At 46.5% G+C, this 12,974-nt stretch overlaps 1 protein-coding gene across 1 annotated transcript; it reads right to left on the bottom strand.

The window, feature by feature from the left end:
* Window positions 1–7,422: 7,422 nt before the first annotated feature.
* On the bottom strand, window positions 7,423–11,520 carry LOC131285559 (uncharacterized). The gene is made up of 5 exons (XM_058314417.1): window positions 9,844–11,520; window positions 9,554–9,777; window positions 8,966–9,490; window positions 8,733–8,901; window positions 7,423–8,664 (listed from the first exon to the last, which is right to left on the bottom strand). Exons 1-5 carry the CDS (start codon window positions 11,518–11,520, stop codon window positions 7,435–7,437), a joined length of 3,825 nt encoding a protein of 1,274 aa, XP_058170400.1. The 3' UTR covers window positions 7,423–7,434.
* Between the last annotated feature and the right edge of the window lie 1,454 nt (window positions 11,521–12,974).

Here is a 12,974-nt window from a genome sequence, read left to right as displayed (position 1 = left end):
AAAGTTGGCTAAGTTTTTTCTAACGTTTACCTACCGTCGACCCCCTTTTCGGTGGGTGGGCGATTTAATATCTTAATTTATTACATTATCCCACACCGGAGCTCGTGCGATGGGCATGCGAACGAAACCGTGGCAAGCGACAATATTTACGTATATCAATAAGTGGTATTATTCTGAAATATGCTGATGGTCATACTTTCTCACACGGTTTGGGAATGAATTGCGTAATGGACGCCGGCAAAGTAGTGTTGGGCAATCGATGGCGTTAGGTTTTAGGTTTTCATTCACTAACGTTGCGTTGTGTGAAGAGTTCTGGGTGAAACGATAGAGCAATTAGCAAGCGGATGGTAGGTATTATAGGGGATGATTGCACAAGGAGCATTCATCGTAAATTTTACCATTAAAAAATTTAGTAGAAAAATAAATTACAAAACACCTGATGAGCATGGATAGGTAGAACGAAAGATTTGGGGGAGAGGGGGGAGTAATAGTAGTGTTGCCGGGAAAATATAAACACATCGCCTCAGCGGAATTGCGTAGCGAGGTGCAAATATTGGACTGGGCTTAGGTGAAACAAATCGTTGAAAACTATTACAAAACACAGTAAATGTCACGAATAGAAATCATATTATGATAATTATCATCGCATTGAAAGGTGGAGTTGAATTTAAAAAGTACATGAAAATAAAGCAGACAAAATACCGACACACATGTCCACACATGGGCGTACTCAGCCAAGGAGAGCCGGGCTAGTGAGGGTTGAAACGCGTGCTCGATAAATGGCATGCACAGTTGGAGGGTCGAGGCAAGTGGAAACCATTAGAGAACGCGTCTGAACCCAAACCCAACTGACTAGCAGTTGAACTAACCAAAAACAAATTACTAAGTAAATAGGAAGCAACGGTTCGCAAAAGGAGAAAGTATAAGTAAAAAACGAAACCATTCTTAAGAGAACAAAAACATTAAGCAAAATAACTACACAAAAAACTTTTTACTACTGGGCGCCTATACTTAGATCAAAACTACAATAAAATTATTTAGTTAGTTGAAAGTGAACACACACACACACAAACACAGTGTAATAGAACTTTAAGTGATCAATCCTAGCCTAAAGTGTTATCCGAAAAGGGGTTTCATTAACTGGGACTTAACTGATCCTGCTTGAACTGTTTGTGTATTTATGCAATTATTTTTCTTACTTAATGAAAGCATCTATGTTCATTTCAGATTCAATAAAAATAATGCTTATTTTATAAGAAATAGTTCAAAAATAAAAGCCTAGCTATACCACAATCACTAAACAACACATGTAGTAAATTATTCTCGTAATCAAAGATAATACTTATCCATACATTTTATTCTTTCTGAATAGCAATATTATTACAAACACATCAATTAATTTAAGTTTGTTTCAATAACAAACTCTTGTATGTTTTCAATATCATTATTACATACATACAGAGCGCGAAATTGCTATAAACGCTCAAACTTTTCTCTTAGTTCCAATCTTACTGTTGACGACAAAAAATTATTTTTACTATTTTGGAAAGATTACTTGCACTTTAACCACATTATTGTGAGATTTTCAAGAGTATTGGTACGGAGACCATTTTTTAATGACAAAATAGTTGTTGTCATAAAAGGAAAATCCTATCAACGCAACATAGTATCCTTGAAATTCATCACAAAAATTACCTTTCAAATCTTCAAGCAGAGTTTAGTGTGTTCGACATTATTTAGAAGTGTTTAACAAAATGGCTCGGCATCAAACAGGACAGCAGGTCAAGGATAGCTTGCACCATTCTTCTGTCATAGTCGATTGAATCTCTCGAACAGTTCCAAACTACATTTCCAGCGTAAAATCGTCTGGCTAGGATTTTCTAAAGATTGTTTGCTTATACATAATCGTAATCGCACCATCATTTGCAAATTTCATCTTCTTGTATACCTTAGTTCTTATATCTGTAATTTTTGCTTTTTCGTTCATAGCTTAAGTTAATTTACTATAACAAGGTGCAACGCGTTTGGTATTTTTATGTATACGTAAATGCAAAAAGACAAATATTCCAGTTAATGTGTTGCCTTTTTGAAAGAAACCTGAATAAGAATTCCAAAGGAAAAACTTGTAACGTTAATGTAAAAGCAAAAGTAAGTGGACTACAAGCAAAAGACTTAAAGAAAGAGTCTACAAGTTACACATATTTGTTACTCTTTGAAAATGTGATATATTTATTCATACATAAACCCGATTAGTAACCCGATTAGTAACTCCAACGTAAACGTTTGCATTCCCGCATTGAAATACTCAAACCTGCATCTAACCTAGGATTGGCAGAAGTGCTTGAATCGCTGTCTGCACCCTTTACATCTCAAAACGGTGCATCGAGTCGACCCGGGCGAGTCCACTCAATCACAGTCGGGACGAGTAATTTAGTTGTCACCTACCGAGTTCCCTGAAGGACGCACACGAGCCGCCGTCTGGAGTCGCGTTACCGCTCCCGAGCGGGTTTGGCCAAACAATGGACTGTCGGGAAATGGAACCCATGACTGTCTGTAAGTGGGAGGTAGTGGCGATGCATTTCACACTTAGCCTGTCCTAAACTCGCGTTCGCCCCTCCCCCCCTTACGTTGCGTAATGTTTGAGTGTCTGTCTGGGATGGAACACGAGGCTGTTGTTTTAGAATGGCCAGACGAGAGCGAGGAGCACTTGAAGCTATTTTCAACCGGCCCGAACAACTGATAAACCATATTGACACTTCATTTGCACCTTCGCCGCTCGTGCTGATGCCCAACCTGTCGACTGTAGAACAAAGCAAACGTTCCAAACTCGACCTCCAACAAGCTGTTGACTCAGACGCGGCGCGTGTAACCGATGGACCGTTTAGTTCCTCGCGGAATGCGTTCAACGACCCATCTGTGACCTTCGACCTCCGCAGGAGAAGCCTATCAGTCTTAGTTGGACGTTTGATCGCCTATCGAAATGCGGAATCGTACTCCAGGGACCGTTTTCGGCCATTTGATCGATAACGACCACCACGCCGCAGCTGTAATGTGTTTCCCACTCTAACGTCGGGAGAAATTAATTAGTTGCAGTTGCAGGAACCGCCGGAGCCGCAGAGGCCGCAGGGACCTCTGGAAATGTGGTCACCGGGGATGGTTGAATTACTCGCTGTAATGAGTTCTGTAATTAGATTGTCGGCAGTCACGCCTCGAGACCCGTTTTTGCGGCCGATTGATGCGTTCGAATTGACGCGTTCTCCGAGTGGAGGACAAAATTTAACACCCAATCGAACGAGGGCAAAACCGAGTTGATCGATCCATCTGATAATGGAGAAGGTACACCCGGGAAAGCTAGCTTTTCCATTGTCCTCGCGAGTGGGTAGAAAATCCCTACCCGATAAAGCTCTCAACAAGTACCCCGACAAGGTAGCACAATTTAAAATGCACAACATTTCCGGCCGATTACAAGAGAACTTTTCCACCCGGTTTCCTTTTTCCACCGGGGACACAGCGCGAAAAACCAAGTTGGAAAGAGAATTCTAAATCTGTCTCGGGAACCGGATAAAAAGGTCTTCTTGTTCGTGTTCTAGGGGGGAAAAGCGGAAAAGCACCTTTTCTGTACAAACAGTCGGCGGGACGAGCAAAGCCTCCTCCGACAGAAGATTAAAAGTTCACCTATGAATATTTGAGAAAGGAAGGCCCGGGACATACACACATCATAGCAACCCGTGCACACTCGAACAGAGCAGGAGGGCAGAAGAGAAAGAACTGCTTAAGACTTCCGGTACGGTATTCCATTTCCTTTGCGTGAAGAAAACGGGCTTCACGGGGGTTATTTGCAAGAGTATAAAAGAACTTTCATTTCCTTTCGCCGCTGGAAGTAAGGGAAGCTGGAAGAGTAAAGGGTGGAAAACTGGTGGAACGGGCAGGTAAGTTTCCATCGGTAACGTCATCGAGGAAAAGCGTGTCCCTCGGCTTAACACTAGAATACATTGCTTTGGAATCTTGCCCGAATGGTTTTTAGGGGTCATTTTGACCCCTATTTTTAAAATGCTATAACTTCACCAGTTTTGAACATTTTTCAAATCCATAAACTGTTACTTTTTAGTATATTTGTTGACTATCTTTAAACGTTTTTAAATTGTTGATGTACCCATTCATCATTCCGTTAGCTCGGTGTAAGGCAAACTTTCATTTTATTTTTTACATGTATCATGTAAATTCAGAAAAAAAGTGTGCGCTATATGCTTATATATTAGGGCACCTTCAAAAAATTGCTTCATATTTTTAAGATAACAAATGATGCCACAAATTGACCTTGAAGATGTGGATTTTAACATTTCATAGGTTTCCGTCCTGTGCTTTGTTCCGTTATTCCGTACGCGAGCGTTTCGAAGCGTTATGCGGGATACGTTACTATGGGAATTGGCGTTATGAAGCATTTATGAAGTCATTTGTAATTGCAAAAATATGATTTTATTTTTGAAATGTTTCTGAACATACTATCTTTGTAACACACACTTTTTTCTGCATTTACATTACCGGTTTTGAATAAGTAAAAGCTGATAAATAACTTAATTTCGACTGTTTTTGCTTTACACTGAGCTAGCGGAATGATGAAGAAATGCAACGAAAAACCAAAAACGTCAAAAGATAGTCAAAAAATATATTAAAAAGAAACAGTTTGCGGATTTGGAAAATGAACAAAAGTAGTGAAGTTATAGCGTTTTAAAAATAGGGGTCAAAATGTCCCCTAAAGGACATTCTAGGGATAGAAGGTCTTAGAACTGGTCGAAAATCTGAAAATTTTGTTTTTGATATAGCTGTAGATTTTATGAAAGGCTTTTTGTTTTTTTTAAATATTCCGACGTTTTCGAGATATGAAAATCAAAAATTGCGTTGGGGTCAAAATGTTCCCCTATTCGGGTTCTAGTGTTAAACGGTTGTCTAGGTCGAAGGGACGCCGGTACGGCGAAGTGAAGGGGGAAAGAAACGGAAGAGAGCGAGAGCACTTTTCAAGTTGAAAGGAAAATCTGTACTTACGTGCCCCGAACGGTTGGATTCCTTTTTTTCCCCGTGAACTCCTGGTAAAGAAGAAACCGACGGCGAGAAAGGAAAACGTTTTTGTCTACTTCTTACGTCCGCCGTAGCGCTTGATGACCATCGGGTGCTGTAACTTTCACCGTAAGACTTTCGCTGCACCTGTGGACCGGAGGACGCAGGTGAACTGTGTTCCTTCGGGTTCTCATCGGAACGGTGGGATGTTTCATCAGCGGCTTCGGCAGGACGTTCATGAATCCACCATGAGTAGCGGTGAGTTCGTATTTAGATAGTTTATTTATTTAACGTGTCTCCCAAACCAGCACGGGATAAAGTATTCTCAAGCTGATGTAAATTGGATCTGTTCAAACACCACCAAAGTGGTCACCACGGTTACCATTTCCCGGATAACTACGGTTACTAGTTCAAGTGGAATGGTTGCATTGCATTCGCAAAGTTATGTCAAGTTGACAGTTATAGTTTGAGGCACCGAATTTTCTCCCCTTTTCTGCCGCTCGGTAAAATATGCAGACGTATTTTCCAATTTGTAACCAAATGCAAAATGGCCCAACAATGCATGGCAAATTAGTCAAACACGAAGGAAACCTTCAACCTGGCAGAATTGGCATTTTCGGTGGTGGTAAGTGACAGCCCAAGCCTTCGCCGAAAGTTGCCCGGCGAACCAACTCTTGCCACTTGCTGCGAAGCGAAGAACAGTAACGATGCCACCGAACGGGGATGCCAAGGGATGATGCATAAGTCGAGCACTCTTGTGTTCGGTAGCTCTGGAACACGTAACGTTGGGGCCGGTAGCGGGTGTACCGTATCGTGTTCGCTTGTCCGCTCACGCTCGTTATGCACGGGTATTTGCACTGAAGGAAACTTGTGCTCATCCACAGTCCCACATCCCGGGGAACGTAGCAGCCGTAGCGTCTTTGTCTGGCTTAATCCTTTCCGCAAGGAGCCCGGTCCGTTTGCCCCGTAGGGACCGTTCAGTCAATCTGCCCCAACCGAGCATCCAACTCAAGATCGGTCAAAAGAGAGGTCGATGCAAAAGAATTTTCTGCACAGCTATTGTTTTGACAGCTAGTTTGAATAGTGTTTACAAACATTCTTGGATTATATAGCAGATCTTCGTAAGAATCTCTTACATGAAATAGGTAACCGGAAAATATAGATCACAGTGTTTCAGTTGTACCACATGGCTTCACGCATAGTGACGTAAAATAATATTCCGGGAAGTAGAAAGTGCTGCTCGGGTCAAAGTCATGAGACATGGATCCTGTTCGTCGCCGTCATATGGACGCAATCAAGTGTGAAGTCGTTTCTTGCATCCAACCTTCCATCCAACGCCTTAATTACTTGTTCAGCTACTCAAGTATACTAAATTTCCTTATTTTACACAATCATTTCGGGCCACCCATGGAAGGTAAATACAACTTCAACCAACTGTCAAAAATATTACCACGATTTTTGGCTCTTCATAGTATGCTTCCACCTTTTTTCTTCACCGATCTTGATCCAACCTGCAACACTGTTGCTATCGGGGATGGGCCACCTTCACCACCGACGACCATGTCCGGGTATCGTCTTGCAACTGAACAAGAGCAAAAAATTCACCTAACGATCTCTGAGGGATAATGACGTAAGGGAGTGCAAAACATGTTGTAATATTGTGCAAATTTACCACCCAATCTAGAATTTATCCCCATCCTCAGCCGTCCGGAAACTTTGCTCCATCGTCTCCGCACTTCCACCCAAACGTGCCCCTCCCTCCTCTCGCCATTCAAGATGGTTGCAAATATTGCAGATGCTGCATCAGTCCATCCATCCATCTTTCCGGAAAGTAAAATGGGGATCCCTGCTAAATCCCTCCGTCGTTACCATCGATTGCGATAACTTACCTGGGGAGTAATCTTCCCTATGGTTCGCTCTGGATGTACCAGGTTATACCGGAGATACCAGAGACGAGATAATGGCGATAACTGAGATGCCGAGGGGGAAGGATGGGCACTGGAACTGCATCAACGTTATCTGGGCAATAGTCTGGCCAGTGGAATCATACTTTAGGTAAACGGATGGCGAGCATAACAAGCCATTGTTGAGGTAATGAGGCCCTGTGTCGGTTCGTGAACGTTTTGGGAAGCCCAGGGAATGCCCAATTTGCCGACAAAGTGTTCCTCGAATATTTGGTATCTTCTGGGAGCCGTTATGGCAGGGGCCATTTTATGGACTTATTCACCCGCTTAACGTTTTGAAGCAGCTCGAGTACTTCAAATAACTGCACTGGGGGGTTGAAAAGTCAACAGGCAGCTTTATTGATGGCTCGTTTGATCTATTATGGAACAATTCGCAACACTAACACAAACACTTGTTACGCCCTTTGCCGACCGTTCAGTCATCCAACAAGTCCCAGGAACGCGTCCACTCGCGTCCATTCGATTCGGGGCGTCGCTTCACTTCCTTCTCCTCGTCAATCTCCTCCTCTTCCTCCTCCTCTTCCTCTTCCACAGCTTCCTCTTCCTCCTCCACAGCCTCTTCCACCTCCTCTTCCTCTTGGGGCTCCGGTTCACCGTTTGCCTTCGTTTGTTCCGGTACAGTCTTCACGGTGTCCTCGTCCCGTTGGGCCCAAAAATCTTCCACCTGATCTTCTACGGCGATGGGCCTGTCTACTTTCGATTTCCTTATCCATATGCCATCATCTTCCTCGTCGCGATCGTCGAAGGGGCTGACGAAGTCATTCGCGTCACCGGAGGCTTCTGTGCCGATGCCTTTGTCTTGTTCCGTGGACTCTTCCGATGCTTCCTGGACGCCGGATTGTTCCTCAGTCTTTGCCGGCTCGTTTGTCTCCATCCGCTCGAGCACACCCTCACGATCGAGCAAGCGCTTAACGTTCTGGATGGGAAGGTCGAAGAGGACGGTCAGTAGTAGCGACGCGCCGAACAGCATGCACACCTCCGCCCGGTTCACGTAGGAGGTAAAGCTGAACACCTCACTGCCCCGGGTCGAGCCGGCAAAGTAGAAGAACACCAGAAACTGTACCAGCGACAGTGAGTACGAGAGGTTCCCGAGCAACACCATCGGGCGGGAGCTAAGGAAGCGATTGAGAAGACTATCTTCCACCGTGACGCAGAAGTAAATGAGCCAGCAAAGTCCCAGGGCGAAGGAGAGTGGTGCCAGTGCGGCAAACTGAGCCGCATTACCCGGATCGTACTGGAAATCTTTGCGCACAATGTCGAGCGGGAAGTAGACACACCAGAGTAGGGAGATGGCTGCACCGAGCCAACCGGCATAGTGGACACCCCGTTCCTGTCTCTGCCGGCCAGTCTCCTGTAGCAGATATCCCAGCCCAAAGCCGGCTAGGTACGGCGTGAGGCGGTGCAGCGTCTCGGCAAAGGACAGATTGATCGTCCGATAGAGCTGAGTGAGACGCACGCCGTTGAACACGTACGGGGTGAGCCGATCCTCGGTGGTGGACGAAAAGCGAATCGCCGTTGAAATGCCGTTCAGTATCACATAGGCCGCAGTTCCGTAGAATGGGTTCTTCACCAGCACGATCATGAGGAACGGTGCCAGAACGCTCAGTTGCATCTCGATCGCCAGCTGGACGGTATGTGGAGCGCACTGGAAACGTACCAATGTTTATTGGCTGAATAGCCACAGTCCACTGACGTCGGTCGTTAAAAACTTACCGCTTCCTCGACTGGATACCAGTTTTGGATGAAGAAAAGATTACTCAGATAGTTATGCTTGCACAGGTTCGCGTTCTTGACCACCACATCACCCCATTGAGGTCCACTGCCTAGATGCTCCCAGATCCAGGCATAGAACACCAGAACTGGTATGAGCGGGAAGGCTAATCTGAAATCCAAAAGGTCGTTTACTAAAAGCTGCTACAGACTCGTTCCAGCCAAACACTACTTACCTAAGGTAACGTCCAACGATTCTCTTAAACCACGCGACCTTAGCCCGCTCCCGATACTCCCGCACCATATGGTACGCGGCGAGGAATCCACTGATGACTAGGAACACGTCGGCGTACAGCATCAGCAAACGCACGGTAATGCTCCACGGGGCACTGAAGCTCTCCGTGAACTCGTTTCGGTTTGTAAAAGGTTGGAACCCGAGCGGTACCAGCCGGAGGGCTAGGAACAGCGCAAAACTCGCCAGTGCCTTCAGGCCGTGAAGACATCTGATGTCTTTCCTCGCAGGCGTAGGGTCTTGTCCATCCTCACTGAGCGTCGTATCGCTTCCGATGAGCTGATGGAGCGTTTTCTTGAGCGAGAACGCCATCAGCGTCTGGTGGAACACGTTGGTTGGAAGCTGATCCGGCGATGTAGCTTCCGACTCGGATGCTCCCAACTTCGAAGGTGGGTCGATTTTGATAAAGATACCGTAATCGTTCATGGTGGCCACCAGTGTCACCACGACTATGAAGGTGTAGAAGCCACTGGGGAGAAAAGGGGAAGACCATTAGAACTCTGTCGTATGCGATGGTAAGGGAATGACCTACAGCACAGCGACAAGTTGCCAGTTGTCCTTGAGCAGGCGAGACCAGGTGCGCACCTGGCGCACGTGGCAATTGCCCTCCTCCAGCTCCAGGAACAGCTTGATACCGGTGGAGTTGTACGGACGCACGAAGTGCTTCACGATGTTGGCCGCGTCCTCGAAGGTGCACGCCGCCGGTAGACAGATACCCCAGTTAATCGTGGTGAAACGTGGCAGGAAGTGGTCCGGCTACAAGAGAAAGGTAATCCTTTTCAGTAGAACTCAATCATGCGCTACAGAGAAAGAGATAATTACATCGTTTAAGGTACTCTTGATGAATCCGCGACCCTGGAGTAGGTGTACCGGCAGCCGCAGTTCCTCGTCCTCCGCAACCACGTCCACGTGCGCCAGACAGTACTTGCCCCGCATTCGTACCTGTTCGTTCTGTTTCACCTGAATCTTAGTGGCAATCCCTGTGCAGAGATCAAAGTCCCCCAGCTGGTTCGCGTTGCCACGCAGCAGGCCGGACGTGAGCTTCGCACTCGCGTCCATCATCTGGAGGGCCCAAAGCCGTTTTCCCCGAAGCTGCCGCTCGAAGATATGACCCTGTCGGCGACACTCCTCGTTCGGCACCAGAGAGTAGTCCGGCACGAACGAAGGCACGCGCAGCAGCAGCTGCTCAAAGTCCTCCGGAGAGATCGCTATCCTCTGCTTTACCACCTTCGCCGGACCTTGCGGTACCTTCTTGGCCTTCTTAGGTGCCGTTTCGATGCTAGCTTCCTTCGGGAGTTCTTCGGCACTGAAGAGCGCCGCGATCGGACTCTCGTTCAACAGTTGAACGAGCTTTGATTCGGGTTTCGGTTTGCGACTTCCTCTGGTTGCCTTTGCGTCCACTTCATCGCTGTCATCCTCTCTGCGGTCTCCGACAGGTCGAATTCGAATTTCCTCGTTCGAGTCACCATCCGACCCGGTGTCAAGTGTATGCAACCAGCTGGTGAGTAGATTGATGAGTGGATTTTCCTTCTCCTTATCCTCATCGCCTCCGTCGTCATCCTTCGCCGACGGTTTATCCTCATCCTCAGCGGTTAATTTTCCGAGCCAGCCCAAAAATCCCTCCTCCTCCTTATCCTTGCTAGCGATCGTGCGAAACACATTTCCCAATCCTGCCAACCAGCTCTCGATCGCTTGCTGCGTTTCGTCCTTCTTATCGTCGCTTGCTGCGGTTTGCTTCTTCGATTTTCCCTTCTCCGGAGTAACGCTTTTCTGAACCGGTTTCGGGGGAGTCTTTGATGGTTTGGTTTTTCCGCTTGCAATCTTTGATCCCTTTTTACCGGCCGGAATTTGTTCGTCCTCATCATCATCATCGTCATCATCATCATCGTCCTCGTCATCTTCGTTGTCGCCATCATCCCCGTGGACATTGTCTTTATCTGCAACCGAGCGCCCGGTGACGACATCACCCAAACGCCATTTGGATCCGCTAAGTAAACCGAACAGATTAAAAATAGACCTCTCCTCGTTTTCTTCACCGTCATCACTTTCGACGTCACCATCTTCGCTGTTTTCCTCGTCATCATCATCATCGTCGTCGTTGTCGTCATCATCTTTTACCACTTTGGAGTTTTTCCTGTTTCGAAGTGCGGGAAAACCACGCCGCGCTCGTTCCAAACGCTGCTGAGTGGCCTTCCGGATCGAGTCGCTCTCGCGCTCTCCTTCCTCATCGTCCTCATCCTCCTCCTCGTCGTCGTCCTCATCGTCCGCTTCCTCTTCCTCTTCCTCCTCCTCCCGCACGGACCACCGCTTTCTGCCACCGATCAGGCTACTCTCGCCATCGAACCCCCTCTTCAGGCGCGGCGAAAGGTTCCGTTTGACGGTTGCCAAACCGGGACGGTCCTCCTTCAGCCGGAATGCGTCCGCCTCCGACACCAGGGCGGCCCCGACGAGCAGGCAGACGAGCAGGGCAGCATACCAATGCCGGAAGATCACTGCCATCACCGCACGGATTTTTCGCTCGAAACCGTTTCTCCTATTTCCCACCTTAACAAATGGCTAACCGATCGATCGCACCTTCGAATGGAACCATGTCCCTGACACTCGACCGAAAACCGTACCGTTACGTAGCGTACCGTAGCGCGAAGGAATCCGTTTCGATTTTCACCTTCCCTTGAAAATGTTACTCCACTGAGCGAAAGGGCGAAAAAAAACGTTGGGAGAAAATACCAACAAGGCCGAAAAAGAAAACAAAATACCCTAAAACCCCCGGGTGTGTGTGTCCACGCCGGTTGAATGTTTTCGTCGAACTAAACCATTTCATACTCTCGGCATTGAAACACCTCCACCGGGCGCGATCTCACCGGACCGGTGATGAGTGGAAAATTTAAAATCCGCTCGGAAAAACCGTACCTTCTCAGCCAACCGGTCCGCCCGGTTGCGCAGAAGATTGCAGCCCCGCTTGGCGATCGCTGGGAAAACTCGCTTCCTCAAGCGCAACTTTCGAGCGTGTGGAGCGAGTGACAAATTTAAACCATAACTCTTGGCGCCGCAGGTTCGTTGAGGTCGGCGCGTTTGGGCGGGCTGGGACGCGACGTTGCATTTTCCGAGATAATATTAGCGAACCCGGCGTGGTGTGAAAACCCCCGTTTCCTGCTGACCACAAGGCAACCGCACTGTTTACCATGTTTATTTATGCTACCCCGCCTGGCAGCCTCCTTAAGGAAGGGTTGGTTTTTCCAATGTAAATATAAATAAATGATTTTTTGATCAGTCACCGATCGTTAAACCTCGCGATCAGCTAATGGAAGATCATTTCAAAGTGGAAGTATTAGAGCAAATGGTCAGTGAAAAATCAAATGGAAGGTTGGCGCATGAGGAGTATTCTTGCACATGCGCATCGAATGGAAAGCAAACTCTATGAAATATCCCTGGTTGTTTTGTATGAAGCATATATTCACGAAAATCCTATGTTTTCGATTTAAAAAGCTCGCATGTTGCATCAATGTCTTTAATTAATGACCCACTTCCTTTGAGTTTTAGATAAATTAAATTATTTAACGACTAATAAACATGAACCTTAACGTTCATTTCAAATTTACTACTCATCTAAATACCACACAAATGTCAAAAAAGACCCGTCCTAGAGGTGTACGTTCCTCTCCTGAGAAGCGCGAGAAAATATTATTGACTCAAAAAATCGCCTATAGTTTTTCTCACCAGTGAACAGGGAAGCATCTCATCGTAGTTGGAAAATTGCTCATTATTTCCACAATATTACCTCCGATTAAGTGAGAAGTGAAAAGCAAATGAGCTGAGTTGTTTTCCCCGATATTATCATTGAGTGAGCTTGAGTTTTCCTTAACTTTTCCAAGGGCAAACATGGATGGAGTGGATCGACTTGAAGCCACAAAAACATACCACACCAGTTTCGTAGGAAAAACCGGGGGGAAAAC

The sequence above is a fragment of the Anopheles ziemanni genome, chromosome 3, assembly GCF_943734765.1.
Source record: "Anopheles ziemanni chromosome 3, idAnoZiCoDA_A2_x.2, whole genome shotgun sequence".
NCBI lineage: Eukaryota > Metazoa > Arthropoda > Insecta > Diptera > Culicidae > Anopheles > Anopheles ziemanni.
This window is presented reverse-complemented; position numbering and strand designations above follow the sequence as displayed.

Coding starts and splice junctions, on each gene's coding strand:
- LOC131285559 (XM_058314417.1), bottom strand. CDS start 11,520: ATGGCAGTGATCTTCCGGCATTGGTATGCTGCCCTGCTCGTCTGCCTG. Junction 9,491..9,553: donor TGGCAACTTGTCGCTGTGCT/GTAGGTCATTCC, acceptor TTTTCTCCCCAG/TGGCTTCTACACCTTCATAG. Junction 8,902..8,965: donor ATCGTTGGACGTTACCTTAG/GTAAGTAGTGTT, acceptor TTTGGATTTCAG/ATTAGCCTTCCCGCTCATAC.